This window comes from Acanthochromis polyacanthus, chromosome 22 (genome assembly GCF_021347895.1).
Source record: "Acanthochromis polyacanthus isolate Apoly-LR-REF ecotype Palm Island chromosome 22, KAUST_Apoly_ChrSc, whole genome shotgun sequence".
Lineage (NCBI taxonomy): Eukaryota > Metazoa > Chordata > Actinopteri > Pomacentridae > Acanthochromis > Acanthochromis polyacanthus.
Window position 1 is genome coordinate 19,087,307 of NC_067134.1, and position 23,428 is coordinate 19,110,734.

Below are 23,428 nucleotides of genomic sequence, written 5' to 3' on the forward strand. Positions count from 1 at the left end.
CGTGGGTTCGAATCCACCAGGGGTAAATACTTGGAAATATCTGATTTTCTTTCTTCTTTCACCCTCAAAGTGCAGTCAACATGTAACAGGAATAGGCACAGATTGTCTTAAAATAAGCAGGACACAACAGCCACAGTTTTCCATAAAGAATACCTTCCTTTTACCAGCGGTCCAATCTGATCATGATGATAATCCAAAGGTGATGCCAAATGATGAGATAACTATTTAGTGTACAAGCTCATTTGTGTCTTCTCCCTTATTTAAATGTAGGGCACAGTAGCACTATCATCTCTAATAAAAATGACATCTCTCCATAGGCCTACATGTTTTTTTCTGCTTTTTCATTCAAAGTTTGAGTGTTTGATGAAACATCTCCACATGAAGTTGCCCCTTTTTTCCAAAGTATTCCTACTTTGGTTTTAGGTGTTACCTGCTGCTTTATTCATCTATGGTGGATATATATTTGTCAAATCAAGAACATGAATTAGGCCTACCAGAGTAAAAAGTGAAAACCACCATCTCATTACACAAAACCAGGCTATGTTGTAGCCTCTTTCTCTCATATATATGTTTATACACACATAAAAAAAATGTCTTCAATGGGTTTTGAAAAGCTTTATTTCATCAAGATTGATCTCCTCTGGGCCACAGTAGTGTGACAAACTTCAGGGTGAGGAAAAAAAGTCATCAACCACTGCAGTTGTGGGTTATCCCTAATCAGTGTCAAAAACTTGCCCTCTGAAAATTAAATTTTCAGACATGTGTGCGTGTGTACGCTCAGACTAAGTGCTTCATTAAAAAGAAAATAAACACGCATTTAAACGGTCAACAATGCTTTGCCAGGCAGCGTCTCGAGCTTTATTTATCGCAACCGTGTTGCCTTTTCTTGTGATAATCTCCCTGTAGTCCTCGTACAACCCCTTGAGAAGTTTCTGCTCCGCCGAAGAGAAATTCTCCGCTCTGTTTTTAGACATAATATCATCATTTCGACGATCGACACGTCGGGGCTTTATATCTCCCCGGACGCGCGCTCAGCCGCAGCTTGGATCAGCCTGGCTTGAATAAGCGTCTCTGAAAAACAGCTGAGCCTCGTTCGTGGAACTACTTGCAGCTGAGATTAAAGTTGCCGCTTATTCAAGCCACGTTTACCGGCGTAAGCCCAGCTTCGTGGAATACCCCCCAGGTCAGATGACTTTTCTTTGTTTTCTAACAGAACAGTTTCAATAGTCACCTCTCTTCTCAGAGTCTTTCTATCCATACATTCAGCAACGCAAAACCAATGTCTGTACTACAGTACTGTTTTTTAATTACAGTCCAAGCACAGCCAAACTATTTCTTGAGACAGATGGAATTTAGAAGTTTATTTCATAAATACAGATTAAAATGATTTACATTCTTCCTTTTTAACAAAAATAGTTCAATTATTATAGCTGAGCAATACAAAATAAAATATAAATCCTTCAGATTCATATATATATATGTGTGTGTGTGTATGTATGTTTGTATGTATGTGTGTGTTTATATATACATTTAAGACTGCTGGGTCCGCTTTAAGAACACAAATTCAAGTATGTCAGTAAGTATAGTATGTACTAAACATGCAAACTTAAGCCAGGCTATATCAGAAAATTCCTACTTTTAATGAATTTAACACTTGCTGTGTGTTTAGGGTATTCATGGCAGCGCCTCCCTACAGCTGCTACATTATTGGCTGAGTCTCAGATTTACATAATGTTCGCGAACTCGTCACGTCGCCAGATAAGGCATGCGGTAGTCCCCCTGTGTCCTGCTGTGTCTGGGTTTTACAGTCGGAAAACAACCGGCTGAACTGATGCCAAAGCAGCTATGGAGGTGACAAAGACCGACAGCAAGCACAATCCGCTGGCAACAGCCAGGATTCTCTCCCGGATGTTTTTATGGTAAGTGTCATGCCGCGGACCGGTCCGGAGGGGCAGTATTTTTGACATGTACTGAAACTGACAAATCCAAACAGTGACGGTTCTAGACCAGTTTAGTAGGGGACAGGGTCGGGTCAGAAAGAAAACAAACAGTGCTGAAGCTTTTAATTTGTTTGTACAGTATTTAAAGTGATAGGACACACATGCACACAGTTATTTCTTTCAGTGACTGTTTCAATAACTGCATTTCTTTTGCACTATTTGTTAAAATGCATTTGTTTCTATACTTTACAGTTACAATCTAATCAAATGAACAATTATCTAATTCTCATTATCAAATTCCAATATTTAAGACAAAAGCCACTCTTCAGATGAAGCAACACTACAGGGCTCAATGAGCATTACCTACCCTACTGCACTCTGCTGCACTTCTGTTGCATCCCAGTCTGTAGTTTCCATTATGGAATTTGACCTCACTGTGACTGTATTTTATGTTTTTTGCAATTTTTTGCAAACTCACCTAGATGTGAAGGGGAAGAGCTTGTCTACCTCTGGGTCAGCTTTGACTATATTTAGACAGTTGTTATTGCAAAGGGCGTAAAAACAATACAATACTCCTCAGGACTTGTTCAGTAATGTGCCCCCCTGCAGTATCTCTGGTGAGGTCCAAACTAGAACCTAACAATGAATGAAGTAACACCAAATTGTTGCCGTAATTGCAGTTATAGCTCAATTATAATAACACAGGAGGCTTTGAAAAAATTTGCTGTGAGAAATTGATACCACTCATGACAGCAGCACTGTCATATGTTTGGCCTACAAGGTTGTTTTTGTATCCAATGACCATGACATCCCAACACGTGGATTATTTTCTCAGTGAGCCCCATTGAATCTCAGCAGATTCGAAGGGGATATAAATCTCACAGATAACTGCATGGGAATACCCGAGTACAAGAGAATTCTTGTCTTTGTTGTGTGTGGGGTTTTTTTTTTATATCTTTTTGTTTCATTTGCCATGTTGCTCAAGACTTTTCTGTTTTTCAGTTTGTAGTTTCAGTTTAAACCATATGTGCTGACAAATGCAGAACATCATTTGGAATGATTTTTCTTGTATACTTTAAATTATGAATTGAAATCAACATTTTTTTTCAGAACTGAACTGAAATCCCCTGTGTTATTTGAATGTGGACTCATAGTGTTCTCTTTGAGCAATGTTTTACATGACACTAAGTAGCAGCACTCCTCCTGTTCTTTGTTGTTTCTTTTCTTTCCCAAATTTTGCTGACCAGTTCATGTTCCTTGTTTAAACACAGGAGCATTTGGATTATCCCTCCGTGTAATCATTACCTGCCTGGGTTATTAGTTATAAATTCAGATGGTGAGTTAGATGCTGCTTTTGTGCCAATAGAAGGGCTAAAATGTCTGGTCTGCAGGCACAACAGAAATTTCAAGGATTTTGTTTTCATTGGCATTCCATAAGTGTATGTAACCGTGCTCAGTCACACACTGTCACTGGCTGCTTCAAAACCCCTCGACTCTGCGTTGTGTTTATTTTATAAAGAAGTTGGAAGGCGGAAATGTCTTCTCTGTGCCGGTTATTGTATCATCTGGTACATATAAGAAAACACTCTGGTCAGCAGGTTCAGGCGTCTCGTGCACAGCACACTCATGCACGCCTCTCAGGAAATGACTGAATTTTGCACAATAATATAAGATATATTAAAACAAAGTGATAAAGCAAAATATGTACCTGGGAAATATAAGAAAACACTGGTCAGCAGGCTCAGGCATCTCCTGCACATTACGCTATAAAAGGAGCCGCACAACATTTGACTAGTGCTTGCTAGCTAGCTAGCTAGCTTCCAGAGTGTCTCCACCTCCTAATACACATAAAGAAATGCAAACATAAAGTATGTGTCAACACACGCCAACGAACATCTGAGTAGATCATAGAGCACATACGCTCATAATATATAGAAAAGAACATTATAAAGATTTATAAGCCCGTACTGTGCTCCACCGCCTTTCTTGTGCACGCTTCTCAGGAACTGACAGCACCAATGCCAGTTGTATACTCTAACTCTAAAGAAGGTGCTATTGAGCCAACAACGATAAATTCAATGAAATCCAAATTACAGCAGGTGGAATTATTTCCCATATATGCACTGTTACATGTAGAATGGCATTATTTGGCCTTAAGTTTAGGTGGCATCACCTCAAGATCACTGTTTGACTACTTCACTGAAAGTATTACTCTAGTAAATACTTAAATAATTGTTTGAACAAGTCGTTTCAATTTTACTGGTTGTTGACACTTGTGGTTGTAATTTTGCCGTAGTTGTTGGTGACCTTTGTTGTCTTATCTTACGATGTTGCCTCTTTGGCCCCTGAGCAGACATCGATCTCTTCCCCCATAAACCAACCTACCCACCTCTGGAGACCAGATGTGGCATTCTACCTTCGGTTTCATTTATACAGTATATACATACCAAGTTTCCATTTACTCACATTCACACTTTTTTTTTTTCAAATGTGTGTCAGACACCAAATGTAGCCAAGTAGTATTCATTTTTGTGAACCTAATGAGTTCTCACCTTGACATTAGACTTCATCTAATGTAAACTGGGTGCATTGGCAAGAGCCAGAAGCAGCGTCTTTATTTCAAACACAGCTGATGTTAGCAGTAACTAGCAATAAGAAAACTGGCACCAATTTTTTTTGTTTTCTTCTGGCCTGACGTGAATTGTCCATACTTACTGTTTTTGTCAGTAAAGCCCTTTTCAGAAATGCGCTCTTTTCCTTTAGGCTGAACGTGACAGCAGCACATTGGAATGCTCGCCTTGTTGACTTTCTGTAAATTATGTACTACCAGTGTTATTAAATCAGAACTATAGTGAAGGCTTTTGTCACATTTCCAAGAACACTCGAGACACAGTTTGTGTGCCAAAACCACACCACATCTTTCTCACTCACTTTGCTTACATTACTGTCATAATGCTGACACTTATGGCTTAGATTATTGATGTTTGCCAGTAATTAATGTTACCCTTGTTTTTCCCCCACAAGATGTTAACAGAAGCTGAAGTTGCTTTTAGTTATTTTTCTGGAAATCATCAAATAGCTGCAGCATCAGACAGGAGCAGGATCCATATGAATGTCTTGACAGCAAGATAGTACATGCTAATAATTATGAATTATTCATGACACAGACTGATCGCTCTCTGTGCCAGTATCCAGTAACAAGTCAAACTGTGTTGTTCTCTTCACATCGTCTATGTAGATTCTCAGTCTTCCAGGTCATAGTAATCCTAACAGCTTCAGCTAAAAGCAACTGGACTCCTTTAGTAGGTTCTTGAAGATGTTTCATCTTTCATTCAAGAGCCTTCATTGGTTCTAGCTGACTAATGGAGAATTTCAGATGTACTGGCTGTTACTGGGTCCAAAGCTAGGTTTGAGAGAGGAGTGAAGGAAGCCGTCTACGTCAACACCCACTTCTAAACAGAGGAGGGGGTATGTGGCAACATATGGCTTTAGAGAGATGTTGCAGTACTCCAGATCTCCAGACTATGAGGCACAGCAAACCTAACAATAGCACCTTCAACAAAATAAGTTCCAGCTGTGTGATTGAATCATTGCGGCCTCTCTGTATAACACACACGGATTAAGCTCCCTCAATTCACGAGAGCTCTTCCGCTTACAAAATCCTCTCATCAGTCCTTCGCTATACACCGTAGCTGACTGCATCTCAGCCAGAGTAGAGTATTTACCTGATCATTCTCCCCATCGATCAGTAAGAACTGGAGAAGCCTTTAGAATGAAATGTAAAAATCTTCAAGAAGCTAAAAGAGAAGTCCAGTAACTTTTTTACTGAAGCTGTTAGCATTTTCTTTACATCAGTCAAGCGACCTGTTGCGCTCCTAATACCTGTCAGGATCCAGAGAGTTGTGCATGGAGCACCAACAGTCACTTCATAAATTGGTTGCAATCATAAATGATCAGTGATATAGCAGTACTTTTCTTCTGCCGCACAGTCAGTTTTTCTGCTGCAGTTACGTCATTTCAACAGCTGAGCTTCATCCCAGCTGTTGGGATTTGTAAAGTTGTGGTAAGACACATGGACGGATTTTTCAGTGTTAAGGAAAGTAGGTATTTAACCATTTCAGTTGATTTTTTTTCCTGTTATTGCACTATTATGTCATATGCATCACTTGGTTTACTGTCCTATCTAGACAGATGTCGCATGCATATCATGACTTCCTCTATCACTGTGATGGGAACATAAATGGAAAGTGATCTGTGTCAGAGTGACAGAATGCAGAAGTCATTTTCATGGATTGATGCAACCAGCTGTGTTACTGATCCCATATCTGAAAAGAGCGTACCTCTCTGTTTCAGCTGGTTAACCCCATTGCTGCACCTCGGCCCAAAAAGGAGGCTCGAGGAAAGTGACATGTACAGCGTTCTTCCAGAGGATCGGTCTGAAACCCTGGGAAAGGAGCTGCAGAGGTGCTTCATTAGTGTGATGCATTATTAGGCCAAATGTCTAGTAAGAGACAAATGGAAAGGTGTTGTTTATGGCATTTGTTTGTACAGATTATCACTTGCTTAACTGAAGACGGGCATAATTATATATTGATGATGATGTTTCCATGATAGATGATGCAGCCAGAAGTTTTCAGGAGTTATATTCTGCTTCTAGACACTCACTTTGTGTCTAAATTGACATAAAATGACATCTGCTTGACTCCTGTATGAAGTACTGACATCATTTATAGTTTGTACTTTTAACCTTAATATCAATTTATACTTAAGGAATTCTGCCACTACGTACATTGAACATTTTAATACACTTTTGGTGAAAGTCAAAATGGATTTTAAAGGAAGTTTTCACAGCTTAATCTTCCCCTAACAAAAGTGTTTTTTCTGATTTCCTATCTTACCCTAATAAGGAATATTGTGCTCTGATGATTTTAATATTTCACGGCTGTATTGATCTACCTTTATGTATTTGTCCATGCAGATTGTGGGACCATGAAGTTAAAAAGGCAGCAAAGGAACTTGAGAAGCCAAAACTCACCAGAGTTCTTATTAAGTGCTATGGGAAGTCCTATGCGTTGGCTGGGCTGTTTGTGTTTTCACAGGTATATTTTGGACAGTCAAAGCTTCCTTAATATTTTGGCACATTTATTGGTTGTAATGAAATCATCAGAGATTGTTAGCCTACTCAGATGTATTGTATTTGTTCGTCTTACGTTCTCTGATAAGGTTTTCCTTATTGATGAGCTGTAATGTGTTTTTGAGAATACTAGCAGCAAGAGTTTGTGAGACTACTAGGTCAGCATTTGTGATTAAACATTTTCCGTATCTAATGTTTGCAACCAATGAGCTTGAGATTGTCTGCAAGCTCTATTATGAATTTTTATTTGCTGTCTTTGTCATAAAGGAAGCAATAAAAGTGATCCAGCCACTTCTTCTGGGGAAAATAATCCTGTACTTTGAGAATAATCATCCAGACGATCATAGAAGTCTTTACATGGCGTATGGTTATGCTGCTGCCATGTCCATCTCCACGTTTGCTCTCACTATTCTCCAACATCTCTACTATTATCATGTCCAAAGAACAGGCATGAAGATCAGAGTGGCCATGTGCCACATGATTTACAGAAAGGTCAGTGAAGATTTTGCAGATTTGTAGCAGAAATGCAGAATTTCTTTGACTGTCATCACTCTTTAGAGATTTACTGTGAACTCTTCAGTTATGCTCAGCAGACAAGTGAAATCTCTCTCGTCAGGCTCTTGGTCTCAACTGTGAATCCATGGCACGAACAACGACTGGACAAATAGTGAACCTCCTTTCAAATGATGTCAATCGTTTTGATGAGGTGAGGTAACACAGTCATGCTAGAACACAACAGAGGAAATTTAAAAAGATGGAACAAACTGGAAGTTAGAGATTTTAAAGTGCTAGATCACAGTACTGCAAAGTTCATGTAGACTTTTCATGGACATTTAATATTTGGTGTGTACTAGCTAACAATAGCTACGTAAACATTAGCTATCCCCTTAGACCTTTAGTATGTTTCTTTGTTATAGGCTCACTGTGTATGACTGTCTGATGTATCATTTATTTGACTGAATGTTTGAACCAAATTGTGTCCTGCACCAACAGTTATGACACATTTTACTGAATTTTGTAAAAAAAAAAAAAAAAAGAAAAAAAAAGAAAGCAGGTTTATACTGTTTCTACAGAATATTTGCTGTCAGCATCAATCAGTGTTTCTACAGGTTACAGCCAATCTGCACTACCTGTGGGTGGGACCTATACAAGCAGTAGTCATCATCGTTCTCCTTTGGGACGAGATCGGCCCCTCATGTCTAGCAGGTGTGGCAGTCATTGCACTCATGATGCCTCTACAGACTTGGTTTGGAAAACTGTTTGGTATCTTCAGGTAAGAAACAAGATAACTGAAGGACATTGTTTCTCATGATAGACTTGTTTATTTTTGCCCATTTATCGTTTGTTCTTAAAGGTCCAATATTGTGCCCCATTTTTAAGAAATGAATAAAAGCCCCACATGTCTCCAGAATGTGCCTTTCAATTTTTCAGCGAAAAATCCTGTAAATGAAGTTGTATAATTTGGGAATTAAAAGTACTAGCTTTGTTCTAATTTGTCAGTTTTCAGTATCTGTAACATTAAATGCAGCTGAGCTGCTGCTGTTCCCGCCCACTTCAGGAAGAAGACTCTCTCTGTGTCTGTAATTGACAGCACTGAGCTAAGAAGTCAGCTGAGATATGAATGAGTATTTGAAACCAGGACTTTCTAGTGCCTCTAACTTTATTTCTCAGTGATCAATTAAATAAACTCCAAAATCTCAAACTGTTGTTTAAAACTCACATGTTGGTGAAATGGTCAGACAATTGTACATTTATAAAATCTGCATTTTAGTGGTGCAGCAGCTTGGAAATCATTCTGAAGTGACTGCTGGTCAACATGTAGCCTTATGGACTACGTCTCAGTCACTTTTTCATACTCATTTCATTATCTGACAACAGAAAGAGCAAAAAATTTAAATGAAAACATCTTTTTTGGGAACTTGTAACTGTAATATGATGTAGTATATGTGAGCACAGAGCAGGAGAGAAGCAAACAGATGTAAAGGACTGACATAGCTGAGTTTAGGTTACACAGAGGTAGAGAAAGCGGCATAAAAACACAGTAACCTACCCAGGTCTGCACAAATAAACATCTTCAAATCTTATCAGTTATTTCCACCTTCAAGTTCATAACAGCAATTAAAATCGATTTTCACAATATGGGACATTTAATTTACTCAGCGTTTTTCTTGTTTGGTTGCTTATGTACTCGTAACTGTAGTATTGGATTTTTTCCCCGAACATTCTGAAAAATAGAGCAGCAATAACTTTTTTGCAGGACCAAAACAGCGGTTCTGACTGACAGTAGAATCCGTATCATGAACGAAGTGGTGTCTGGCATCAGGATAATCAAGATGTATGCCTGGGAGAAACCCTTCTCAGCTCTGGTTGCTGAAGTGAGACGGTAAGCTTGGAAACTGTATCTTTAGTAAGAAACAGACGCGCTTTGTTGACATGTTGGCAGGAATACAACGGGGATTGTTTGAGTGTTCATTTTTACTGGAAAATATATTTTCATTGACTTTGCTCACTGACTTTGGAATATAAATCAGTTGATCAATTCAAATGAACTTAATCGCCAGTGACACTGAATATTCATAGTATGCTACCACAAAATACACTGCTCAAAAATGAATTGCTCTTAAAATAACACACATCAGATTTCAATTAGCAAAATAATCGTGTGAAAATCTTTATTAATATCACTGTGTAATTAATTGAGAACAAATGACATTAGAAGGGAGAGTGGAAACCTACATTTTCAAAACTGCACCGAAAAAAAAATGAAATCACAGGCCGATCCCACTTGTAATGTATCTCAGTAGTGTGTATGGCCCCCATGTGCCTGTTTGCACTCCCAGCAACATTTGGGCATGATGAGATGGAGGATGGTATCATATTCTGGTGGATCTGTTCATCAGGCCGTCAGTTGGTGCCAAAAGCATAAATCCATGAGACAGTAATTGTCGTATATGTGGTAATAAATTGTTGTTTTAAATAGGCTGCAGATGACTTGCTGCTGTTGATGTTTTGTCAACCTGAGAAAACTTGGATATTATTATATCCATAATGAGAGCAAGGCAAGCACAACCTCTCTTTGCCCCTTTAGGCAACTTACTCATTGCCAATATTTGCTACGGTTGCTGAGTGCTTGGTAATAAGTGACAGATGTGGGAGCTTACACATGACTTGCTTTCTAAGAAGCTACTTATAAATTATTTACCCGAAGAACTGTGGTGCCACTGAGTCCATGGTGAAATCGTTTGTCTTTCTTGTCTTACTTTCTTAGGAAAGAAATCAATCAGATACTGAAGAGCTCCTACCTACGAGGACTCAACATGGCCTCCTTCTTTGCCAGCAGCAAGATCATTGTCTTTGTCACCTTTACCGCCTACGCTCTCCTGGGAAACCCCATCACTGCCAGCAGCGTGTTTGTCACTGTGTCTCTTTATGGTACAATTAAGCTCACAGTCACTCTGTTCTTTCCTCTGGCCATTGAGAAGTTGTCAGAAACAGTTGTGAGCATTCACAGGATTAAGGTAATTCTGGTCTCTGTTATAAAATGCATTCAAACATTTAACAACTGTGAAATTTCTAGGGTCCTGAACCGGCTGATGTATCTTGCATTATTTCCACAAAATTATTGCTCTTTTGTTGTGTAAATCAAAGCTTTGGAATCTACACCCAGTTTGTTTAGCCACCAGTGTTCTTAGTAGGCTTTTGAATTGATCCTCCAGCAAGAGAGGTCACATTTCTTCCATTGCATCTTCTCTTCACTTCAAATGCAGAATCGAGTGTAAAATCCTTTTTGTAAAGCACAAAGCTACGAGAGCTTCCAAAAGCAGAGGGGAAGGCCTTTGGCTATCATTCTTCTTTGCTGTGGAAACGCTCCTGGTTTGATTTAGGAGGCAAACACCCTCGCTACTAATAATATTAAGCTAGAAACCTTCCTCATAAAGCTTATAGTTAGGCAGGTGATCCTTAACCATCCCTTAGTTATGCCTGAACTGCTGGCAGACTTTCGATGGCATAATGCACTGAGCACCTCTCATTTGCTCTGCTCTGATCTCCTCCTTTCTCTCAGAGTAAGAGGAGAGAGAACCGAATAGCAGATAGAAAACAGACAAAAAATATGTAAGCAAACAAGACACACTTGGGAGGTTGGTTAGGCCAGTGACTGCATTTCAGGAACATGTAGCTCCACGGCCTGACGAGAGGACAAAATCCAAACTACAATAATATGTTAATCTTTTCAGAGGTTAATGTTGGTGAGATTGCAGTGTTAAGGCATTGTAGAATGTCAGTCAGCAGCCAGCACTTTGGTTATAGTGTAAAAGCATGCGTGTCCATTAACACCTTCCCAGAATTTCCTCCTGCTGGAAGAAGTGAAGAGAGAAAACTGTGAGCTGCCACTGAGGGAAAAGAGGGAAAGCTCTGTTGTGATTGAAAATCTGACCTGCTACTGGGATCAGGTGAATATTGTAATGTTAAAATGACATTTCACAGTGGGCAATGAGTGGAATTGCATGCCTTATCTATCTAAAGTAACATCTGTTCTAAAAGGTTTTACAGCATCACCTCTCTTTTTCTGCCAGATTTTGGATGAACCATCTCTGCAGAATGTCTCTGTCACAGCAAAGTCCCACCAACTTCTGGCTGTAATTGGACCAGTCGGGTCTGGAAAGGTGAGTCCATCTGTGTAAAGCTTTAATTTGAAAAGGTGTTGACTGCATGCCACTTCATATTCAGCTGACATGTCCCTAACATGGATTTTGCCACCAGTCATCCCTGCTGAGCGCCATCCTGGGAGAGCTGCCTCATGACACTGGGACACTGAAGGTTGAAGGTAGCCTGAGCTACGCATCCCAGCAGCCCTGGGTGTTCTCTGGAACCATCCGCAGCAACATCCTGTTTGGGAGAGAACTGAACCTCAAGAAGTATGAGAGAGTCCTCAGAGCCTGCGCTCTGAAGAAGGTGAGATATGACCCTGCTGCAAACCACATCCTGTGATGGAGGACAGTCAGAGGTGGCCAGATCGGAGCTCCTCTATCTGCTCTGCACCGCTGACTGTTTTCCACTGATTGTGCTTGTCCTTCTGTTCTCTAAAAAAGACCTTTGTATTTAGTTTGTGATACAGTGACACATTGAGCTCACAGATCACATTTGGTTGGCTGCTTTTCTCTTTGCATAACACTTCTGTGTTAAAGGTGAAGTGTGATTTTAATTCAGAACACTTGTCAGATCAGTGAGTTTCTCCTCACAGTCAACTAGCTGTTAATCTGTTTAGCCCAACCTCCCCCTACAGCCTGATTGTTGTCCCTTATAGGCACCAATGGGCAGGTAGTTGTTAATGTACTAATTTTGTAGTCCGCCTAAAAGACGCTGTCTTCTGCAAGTGCAGTAGGTCACATCCATGTTTACTTATTCATTACATGTTCACAGCTGCAGTGCATGCATGTAAACATGGATACGGATTTTCGGCAGCACCAGATTTGTGCAAAGGGGTTCTCGTGTGAACTCTTCCAGATGTTGGAAGGCAACAAACTTTCTGTCACGTGGACCCTCATGTACTTTCAAACATGAAAAGTTTAACGTCACCCACAGCCTAACCACTCAACCATCTGCCTTAACGGATGTCACCTGATATGAGTGCGAGCCTGCAAGAACTGAAAAGATGTACAAAGGACACCATTTTGCAACATACCATGCCACAGTACAATGACAATAATGAAGCCTGTTTTGTACTGTGGTGGGTTTGGGCCTTGTTATTTTCTGTTTTTGACGTTTACCACAGCCAAAGGCATTTGGAGAAAAAACTTGAATGGTGAATCAGTGGTCTCACTTTTAGCAATCAGATATGTTGTACTTGTCTGGAGTGTTGCTGTTTTTGAGTGCAGGACCTGGAGCTGCTCCCAGATGGAGATCTGACGCTGATTGGGGACAGAGGGGCCACACTCAGCGGGGGACAGAAAGCTCGTATCAACCTGGCACGGTACGAGGACAGTCACAGCTACAGCAGTGAATGAAAGTTTCCATATTCTTGTCAGGACTGTGCCACTGGAAGCTCGCTGCTGCCATGATATACATGGTATTGACAAGTGTATGTAAACTTTTGTTCAGAACTCTATCACATCTACGTTACTGCTGAAGGAACAAAGTGAAAACAAGTTGCATAACATAAAAAGGTACTAGTAGCTGCATGTTAGGGCATTTCTCATAAATCTGACAAGATGGTATGTTTCTCTTAGCTGGGAGGCCGCTGTTAATATCCCCTGAAACACCCGTCTGTTTGCTTCATCCCATATGTTAACACATTGATTTGACACTGACAGCTTCCAGTAAATTAAAAGTTTATGTTTGATTGATTTCAGGGCTGTGTATGAGGAGGCAGACATCTACCTCCTGGATGATCCTTTAAGTGCCGTGGATGCAGAAGTTGGAAAACATATTTTCGAACAGTAAGTGACGAGCTGTTTTGTCTGTTCTCCTGAATCCATCCACATCCTAACTCTAATGAGTGTGTAATGCATACTTGTTCTTGGATTCCGTTTTATCAGTCACAAAAATAGCACACTTAGTAACTGCACTTTTCACGCAGTCAGTGCAGCTGCGTCAGATCTGTGACAGAAGTGCTTCTCCTCGTATTTCTGAATTACGTGACGTCTGTCTGTGTTCATAATCAGGTGTATCTGTGGCCTGCTGAAGAACAAGTGTTGTGTCCTGGTCACGCACCAGCTACAGCATCTGACGGCAGCTGACCACATTTTGGTCCTTAAGGAGGTTCGCGGCCCTTTAGAAGAAAATGATTTAATGAAGCTTGACACTGCTTCTTGAACCCAATGTATTTTTTTACTATATCACTTTCATGTAGTTTTATCGTTTGCCCCTGCAGGGTCGTATCATGGGCCAGGGAACCTACGGTGAGCTGCAGCGTTCTGGCCTGGACATGGTGTCCTTGCTGAGAACTGAGGAGGAACAAGACCGAACTCGATCAGCTGATCCAGAAAAACTGTCTTTACTCAGCCGGAGAACAAATCTCTCACACAGTTCACAGTGTTCTTACAGCAGTCTCCTGCCACCAGACGGCAGCAACCCTGAGCAGCCTCCTGTAGGTTTATTTAAGAAGAACATCATGTTATCGTTATTTACCCCAACCCACAACTCATCAAACTGAATACTTGTTTTGCAGGTTCAAACAGTTGTGGCCTCTGCAGAAGAAAGTCGAGCTGAAGGAAATGTCAGCAGTCATATTTATCTTAAATACTTCACTGCAAGCTGCAGCCTTCTGGTTTTAGTGGTTATTCTTCTGCTCAGTATCATCGCAGAGGTAAGGACAACAATGCCTGTGATAGAGTAGCATTAACAAGATGAAAATGAAATAGACTGATAAACTTAATTACATTAACAATACAAAATACATTATTAGCAGTATGAAGGTGTTTTATTCTTTTGTACTTTTAATTGTTATGAAGTGTTGTCAAAGAATTTACAGCAGATAAAAAAAGAAAGTCAAAAGTCTTTCAAAGCAAGAAAATTCCAAACTGATTGATGCACTTTATTCACTGAACAGAGATTCTTCTCCAAGATAAAACTGTGGACAAAGTTGTCTCACCTCTCTTGGTACATCTTTTGATACGTGTTCCTAACAAGACCTGCATGTTGCATCCATGACAAAATGCTGATTGAACTTTTTTTTATAGGCTGCCTATATCCTGCAGGACTGGTGGTTGGTGTACTGGTGAGCACTTGATTCATGTGGATATGTTTTCATGATGAATAACTGAAGATGCAGTCATTTAATGTACATCAGACTAATAGGACAGGAATGGTAATGCTGCTGACACTAATAGAAGTACTCATTGTATGGAATAGTCCTTTTCAGAATGTTCCAAAGCTAATTATTGTCGGTACATTAACATGTAAGGTATTTTAATGTTGGTTCTGGAGGGGGTTTTAGATAGCTGTAAAATGTTCAGTATTCAAATCTATAACAATGAATGTTCTGATTAAGATCAAATCTGAACGTGTAAAGCAACTAAAGCTAACATTTTTTTCCCACTTGAAAATAATGAGGTAAGAAGCACAGGATTGAAATATTCTAGATTTTTTTTCTATCACAGTCCTGTAGGAAATGCACTAAGTTTCTCTCATTTTTACTGCACCTCTGATTTTTAGATTCATTTTCTTCTTCTTTCTACATGGTCCTGATTCTCATTCATTTAAAAACTAAGCAATAATTGGCTGACAGAGTCTTGAAATTGAATTAAGGCCAATTATTTTGTCGGACTCACATTCAGATCATATGGCAATGCCACTGTGTGCAAAGACTGCCTTAAAACATTTGGCAACATTCCAAGAATCTCTTACTTTGGGAACTGACAGCGAAAATACAGTCGGCTGCATTCGCTTAAATAAAGCAAACCAGGACGACAAACAAGCAACAATTTATTCTTTTAACCACTTTAGAATTTGTGTGCAATTTGGGTATTTTTACAGTTACAGTTTGCTGTTACTTTATTGGCTTCAGTTTAGGTGCGGTTGCTATGTTATGCGGTGTGTCTGGTCTGATGTGTTTGTTTTGTCTTCTGATAGGGCAAGAGAAGAATATTCTAACAGCACAGCAACTGCGGTTGACATGAAGAATGGAATTAATGTTACTCACTCAGATCACGAGTTGAATCTCACATTTCATCTTGGCATCTACTCAGGTAAGCCTGCTCTTCCTGAAGTTCTCACGCCATGAAATTCCCCATGTCGTAAAAAAAGTACTGTAACCTGTAACAGGCGTGTTGAATGTGAAGGAGCATGTACAGACAGAGCAAAAGAAGCTCTGTGTAGGCAATAACTTCAAATAATTGTGCAATATGGAATAATACAGAAAAAGGCATCATTGTGTAACAATGCTACACCACATTTGCAAATCTCCTCGACTGAATGAACTCTCAGCTTTCAACTCTGTCCTTAAGATGATACATTTCACTCAGGTGAGGGTTCGATTAAATATTTGGTGAGGACTTGGCTTGCACAACCTCTCTTTGTTCCAGCGTCTTCTGAGTCAAAATGCAAGTTTTGATTGGGGCAGGTTTTATGATATCCTGGCATATCATATGTAAGGAGTAAGATGGATGAATGGCAAACCACCTCCCACTAAATAAAACTACAGCACAGGTCATAAAGATATGAGCGACATTTTTCATTTTTTTCCAGTGACTTCAACAGACACATATTCTTCTCAATTAATTTTGCCATTCCCTGAAGCATCTTTCTTATAATACTGTAATCTGGGTTTTTATTTTGATGTTTTGGTTTATGTTTCTACTTTTAAAATTCAAAAAAGAAACTATGCATTTTGCTGTTGATTTGCTTTTCCTTTTCATCTGCGTCTATTTATCTGTCTGTCTGTCTTGTCCATGTAATCTCTCCAATTTCATTTTAATAATTACAAGGAATTTGCTCCAAAGTAATCTTTCTCTTTTTACTTTGAGGTTTGACAGTGGCTGCGGTGGTCTTCGGTTATGCCAGGAGTTTAATAATATTTAATCGGCTGGTAAGATCAGGTCAAGTTCTACACAACAGCATGTTCAGCGCTGTCCTCTGCACAGCAGTTCACTTCTTTGATGTCAACCCTGTAGGTGAGCCCTGTCAGGAATTTATTTTGCGTTCAAGAGGGAAAAAGAATTTGTTATTTATTTTCTGTGTGGGTAAACCAGGGTGTGTTTGTTGTTTAAATCATTTAATTATTACTCTGAGTATCTTAATTATATACTATAGGTCTCACATTCAAGTAGTGCAAGAGATTTTTGAAAATGGGGGTTTAAACTTGAACCTACATGGCCCTGCTGGTAAGAAGTAACTTTTTCCCCATGCTGTAGGAAGAATTCTCAACAGGTTCTCCAAAGACATCAGCCAAGTGGACTCCTTGCTGCCCATCACATTTGTGGACTTTTATCAAGTGAGGAATTCCTCTTGGTTTGACTACTGCACATGCTACCTCTGCTTAAATATGCATTTATCTTGAATTTACAGTATTCCTCATCTTGTGATGTTCTTTTAGTTAATTCTACAGAATGCTGGCGTGGTCGCTGTGGCAACCGCAGTCATCCCTCTTGTCCTCATCCCTGTTGTCGTTCTGCTTATAATCTTTCTGTATTTGAGACGCTTCTACCTCAGTACATCGCGTGATATCAAACGTCTTGAGTCAACAAGTACGTCAATGGAGTTGTGCCAAATATTTCATGTGCATGAATAAATCATTTGAGCTGTAAGTTAAATGACTTTGGCTTCGTTGTGGCTTTTCCTGCAGCCCGGAGTCCCGTCTTCTCCCACCTGTCTTCGTCTCTTCAGGGTCTGTGGACGATCCGAGCTTTCAGGGCTGAGGAGAGATTAAAGAAAACCTTCGATGCCCATCAGGACCTGCACTCAGGTTTAATGTTTCTTCACGGTTAACGTTTAGACTTTACAAGCTAATCTGATTTGATTACAACTGGTAGAAGTGGAATGTTGTAGTGGTTGAAGTTTTGTCTGCCAGTGAACACAAGGTTTCTGTGGTGGAAAAATACTCTCTCTACTTTCTTTTGTTTCAGAGGCGTGGTTTTTGTTCCTGATGACATCGCGCTGGTTTGCTCTTCGCCTCGACAGCATTTGCTCCATATTTGTCACTTTCACATCATTTGGATGCATTTTGCTCAGAAATGGTGAGGAACTGTTTCTCCACATGGAAAGATGTTCATGTTCATCTGACATACAGCGAAACTTTAGGAACTGGTGTCGTCTGACTGGAAACTTTCTGAAGGAGGGTACTGCTGAGATGTGTGCAACAGCTGAAAATCACTCACACTGATTAACTGATATACTGGTATCAGTTGTGCAGCCTTGTTGCTTTGATTTTATGTTTTGTTTATCAGGGCTGGAGGCTGGAGAGGTGGGCCTTGTGCTGACTTATGCTTTGACTCTGGTGGGAAACTTCCAGTGGACAGTGAGACAAAGTGCTGAGGTGGAGAACATGGTAAGACATATATAAATATATAAATACATATGTCTATATTTTTCCATTAGATTTTCACATAATCTGGTGTCCTGCTTATTGGTATCGAGCTGGTTGGGCTGTTTTTTCAGGAGACATAACTCAGCAACAGATTGGAGTCATTCTGCAGCTGAGAGAATACTCAGATCTTCAGCTGTGTTGTTAATCTCTATAATTAAATCAGGGGTTGCAGAGGATGAATGGATCGATTATTTCACTTGATGTCCCTGCAAGTGTTGTAGCACTTGAGTCAGGAGGAAGATGGAACTAAGAGTTGAGACACTTTTCATCGATCTGCTGAAACTAGATTGTACTAGAGATGTTCCATTGGATTGAGATCTGGGGAATTTGTAGGCCAAGTCAACACCTCAAACTGCTTGTTGTGCTCCTCAAACCATTCCCGAACCATTTTTGATTTGTGGCACGGAGCATTATCCTGCTGAAAGAGGCCACAGCCACCAGGGAAAACCATTTCCATGCAAGGGTGTACATGGTGTGCAACAATGCTTTGGTAGTATGTGTCAAAGTAACGTCCACATGGATGGAAGGAGCCAAGGTTTCCCAGCAGAAATTTGCCCAAAGCATCACACTTGTCTTCTTCCCATAGTGCATCCTGGTGCCACATGTTCCACAGATCGCCAGTACTCGGCCACTTGATGTAAAACAAAACCTGATACATCAGACCAGGCCAACTTCTTCCATTGCTCCATGGTCCAGCTCTGATGCTCACATGTCCATTGGTGGTGCTTTCAGCGGTACACAGGGGTTTGCAGGGGCACTGACAAGTCTGCGACTATGCAGCCCCATACACAACAAACTGTGATACTCTGTATATTCTGGCAGTTTTCTATCAGAACCAATGTTAACTTCTTCAGCAATTTGAGCAGCAGTAGCTTGTCTGATGGATCGGGCCACACGGACCAGCCTTCACTCCCCAGACCAGGAACACCTCACAAGAGCTGCAGTTTTGGAGATGCTCTGACCCAGTCATCTGGCCATCACATTTTGGTCCTTGTCAAACTCGCTGAAATCCTGAAGCTTGCTCAGTTTTCCTGCTTGTAACACATTAACTTTGAGGACAAAGGGTTCACTTGCAGCCTCATATATCTAACCCACTAACACATGCCATGATGAAGAGTTAATCAATGTTATTCACTTCACCTGTCAGTGGTCTGAATGTTATGCCTGATCAGTGTATATGCTGATACTGATATCTCTATAATAGGCCCCAATTGAGGTAAAGGGATCAGCAGGCCAAGAAATTGACAGGTGATTTGTGATGTTTTGCTATTTTAAAAACGACTGACTAAACTTCTGAGCAATGAGTAATTATACAAGTAGACACAAAAAGCAGAATTGAAAAGAACCTTTTGTCTTTTCAGATGACATCTGTGGAGAGGGTGGTGGAGTACACGGAGCTAAAAAGCGAAGCACCCTGGGAAACGCAGAAGCGTCCTCCCCCTGACTGGCCAAGCAAAGGTCTGGTGACTTTTGAGCAGGTCAGCCTCTCCTACAGCACAGACGGCCCCATCATCCTGAAAGACATCAGCGCCACCTTTGAACCCAACGAGAAGGTGAGACATCTCTGTTTACAGACAGACACTGTGTGCTTTTTAAGTACATGGTGGGTGACCATCAGTCACTGACTTTGTTTCTGTCCCATGTATCAGGTCGGTATTGTGGGCAGAACAGGTGCAGGGAAAAGCTCCCTGATCTCGGCTCTGTTCCGCCTGACAGAACCTCAGGGAAAGATCTCCATCGACGGCGTTGTGACCTCTGAGATCGGCCTCCACGACCTGCGCAAGAGGATGTCCATCATTCCTCAGGTAAAACACAAGTGGACTACTCGAAGAACTAAATATGTTGAATGTTTTTTTAACATGAAAGTTTTCTTTTTGCTTGCCTTTGCGGTGGCATCTATCTTTGCATGTGACCATCCCCCGTTGACTTTGGCTGGACTGTGTGTTATGTCACTGATGGACACATGTAGCCTTGTACTGTTATGCAGTCTGTTATTATTTTTGCTGAGCAGCGGTGAGAGACTGCTATCATGTATTACTCCTATCTTTTAATACCTTAACATTATATGGAATATCAGTCAAAATCAGCTTTATTGGCCAAGTATGTGGACACACAGAATTAGACTCCAGTGTTTTGATTGCTCTCCAAGGACCAAAATAAAACATATGTGCATTTAAACAAGGGGAACAGGTTACAGAAGGAAATTAGTATTGGACTACTATGTACAACTATATGTGTAAAAGAGCATGTTTAACCAGAGAATTTTAAGTGCAAAATTGCAGTGAACCAAAGTATACGCAGAGGCTTTTAGTTGGCGCACACATCCTCATAAAAGCAGATACTTGATGTTGCATAAAACTGAAGTTGTCCCCAACTTCCAGCTTGTGGACGTGCTGAAGCCAAGTCAACCATGTTTCTGTCTGACATCTCCTCCATCCGTTCCTCAGGACCCAGTGCTATTTACTGACACTGTGAGGAAAAACCTGGACCCTTTCAACCAGCACACCGATGAAGACCTGTGGAAAGCTCTGGAAGAGGTCAGTGCCTAATCGACACCCAAAAGTCGAGTCACCGGTTCCCGTTGTTGTTGCACACACACACTGTGCAGGCTTTCCTTGAATTTGCCTCCGTTTTCCCTGCAGGTGCAGCTGAAGTCTGTGGTGGAGGAGCTGCCCGGTAAGCTGGAGACGGTTCTGGCCGAGTCGGGCTCCAACTTCAGCGTGGGCCAGAGACAGCTGGTGTGTTTGGCCAGAGCCATCCTGAGGAAGAACCGCATCCTCATCATCGACGAGGCCACGGCCAACGTGGACCCCAGGTAGGTCAAACGCCGGTCAGACACAGAGCTGAGTTGAGGTGTTGAGCAGCTGAACGTGCATCTCTGACCCGACGCTGTTGTGTGTTTTGGTTCTGAACGGTTTTGCCTGTGGGCGTGTTTCACCGCAGGACAGACGAGCTGATTCAGAAAGCCATCCGGGACAAGTTCAGAGAATGCACCGTGCTCACCATCGCTCACCGCCTCAACACCATCATAGACAGCGACCGCATTCTGGTGAGTCCCACTGTGTGCGTCAGTGAAAGCCACTAAGTTTCTCCTGCTATTGTCAAACACAAGCTGACCGACTTTGTGAAAATGTAAATCAAAGAGCAGAGTGTGTGAAAAGTGCAGGTGGTATTTTTCTGAGTTTTTTGAATAATCCAGACTCATTGAGCGTTGCCATTGTGCTATGTGCCACATTTCCTTGGAATATTTTACTGCCATTAGCTCTGAAAATGTTCCATTTTTCGTGTGCTGTCAGTTGTGCATCTAAATAATTTGTAGCTGTTAAACCAGCGCACATGAGCAGTTAAATAAGGGTTGCTGTTGGCCTTTGTCATGCTTCAAGGTGCTGGACGGTGGCACCATCCAGGAGTTAGACCGACCTTTCACCCTGCTGCAAAACAAAGAGGGCGCTCTGTACAAGATGGTGCAGCAGCTGGGTCAGACGGAGGCAGCAGCCCTGCTGGAGGCGGCCAGACAGGTGAGGTGAAGACGTCGCCATTACACACGAGTCAGAACGGTGGCTGTTCATCAGAATGTGCATCTGAATCTGGTTTAGACACTTTGTACATATGTGGAGTTAAAAATGGGTTGTTCCATCTCAAATCATTTTGGCCCTTCGGCTCAACAAAGTCTGATTGCTAAAAATGTTTTCATTAACTTTGTAGACCGGAGAACCTGAGTGAAATGTTACCTATTAAAATTAGTGAGGTGGTATAATTAATGGGTAACATGCTTGAAGATGAACTCTGCAGCAGTTCCTGTAAATATGTACTCAAACTTTAATTTTCTGCATGAGGTCCAGCTTGTGACATTGGTCTTGAAGGCCAGTTTTTATTACCAGTCAAATACAAACAAACTGTGATCCAATCAAATAGTTTCCACAATGATAATGAAAATACATTTAGCAAAAAAATGTTTTCTTAGCCATACTTTAAAACTTTGGCACTCTGTTCTACTTCAGGTTGTCTGGCAATTATTTGGTTCTTGTTACTTATTAAAAAGTATTCTCTGTTTGATAGTGATGTAACATGCAACTACATGTAGTGTGTGTGTGTTTGCATGCTAATGTTTACTTAGATATGGAACTTGTCATGACGGCTTTATTTTTTAAAATTCAAAGTCACCCATAATCAGAGACTCGTCCAGAAATAACATTTAAAATTTCAGGTTTTCTTTTGTAACAGTTCCTGACATTCGATCATTCTTACATTGCCTCGTATCTCAATGTTACAAAAAAATGTGCTCCAAATGGGTTGACAGGCAACTTTAAAAAAAATTTTTCTTGATTCAAATTTTACATCTATCTATATAAATACTCACATTTTAGACTGTAAACATGTAACATAACTCAGAGATGGCAGAGCAGAAATTGTTTTAAAATTGTAATAATTTGAGATGGAATGATCTTTTCTTCAAATATCTGCAGGCAGCAGAGAAAACAGCGGTCCCGACAACTTGAGGCCAGTGGAGCATGATTGTGACAGACTGGACACCAGATGAAGGTAGTGACTGAGGAGCCTGAGGCCTTCCATCACATTCAGAAACAGGAATGTGTTGAGTGACAACAGAACGTTCTTGAGCCACCCACTAAAAAGCCCTTTTCAGACATGGGGTATGCAACATTGCTGCTCCATCAGTCTGTTTAACTAACAGTATTTTGTTTTATTTAACTCAGATTCATTTTTCTGTCAATATTCCTCACAACTTCATTTAGATGCTGCAGAATCACGCAATATTTGTCATTTATGTGAGATCAGACACCACACCAAGTGATGTACAATACTCAGTATGCAATAATAGACAGAAGGCTAATCTAAACTAGTAGCAGCTCATCAAACTGTCTAAGCAACTCACAACCTTGTTTAAAGTGTGATAAAACGGTGAGACTACAACCTCAGGAATCCACTGAGGATGGCCACGAGCAATACTGATTTAACGACAGCTGATGAACTGTGACTCTGTGTGAGAAAATACACAGTAAGACCATGTCAGGGCTACTGTAATGATGTTAACATTACCTCTGTTTGGAGATTCTCTCATGGATCCTGCTACTGTCAGTATTATTAATCTAGGCTGTTAGTGTCTGTTTCTATCACAGAAAGGTTTTGTTTTTATGGACATATTTTTAGTAACTTATTACATTTTAAATTGTGCATCAAAGTGAGTGAAAAGGGCGCGTTGTGATTTTGGCACCAAAACTGTGTGTTTTGCTCTCTTTGTTGCTTTTGAAGGAATATTGGGCCTGAAATGTGAGAAAAGATTTCACTAACACACCTCGAAGTACTCTTGCT

General features: G+C 40.7%; 1 protein-coding gene across 1 annotated transcript; it reads left to right on the top strand.

The window, feature by feature from the left end:
- The first annotated feature begins 1,563 nt into the window (after positions 1-1,563).
- LOC110952229 (ATP-binding cassette sub-family C member 4-like) lies at positions 1,564-23,052 on the top strand. Its single transcript, XM_051943084.1, has 31 exons — positions 1,564-1,919; positions 6,294-6,404; positions 6,919-7,039; positions 7,342-7,566; positions 7,691-7,780; positions 8,184-8,347; positions 9,332-9,457; positions 10,343-10,592; positions 11,418-11,525; positions 11,649-11,738; positions 11,836-12,027; positions 12,951-13,045; positions 13,425-13,511; positions 13,737-13,833; positions 13,946-14,161; positions 14,243-14,380; positions 14,754-14,791; positions 15,646-15,761; positions 16,539-16,685; positions 16,926-17,005; positions 17,108-17,258; positions 17,357-17,476; positions 17,637-17,747; positions 17,958-18,058; positions 19,459-19,650; positions 19,747-19,902; positions 20,545-20,634; positions 20,740-20,912; positions 21,041-21,146; positions 21,481-21,615; positions 22,564-23,052. Exons 1-31 carry the CDS (start codon positions 1,846-1,848, stop codon positions 22,594-22,596), a joined length of 3,933 nt encoding a protein of 1,310 aa, XP_051799044.1. The 5' UTR covers positions 1,564-1,845; the 3' UTR covers positions 22,597-23,052.
- Positions 23,053-23,428: the final 376 nt, after the last annotated feature.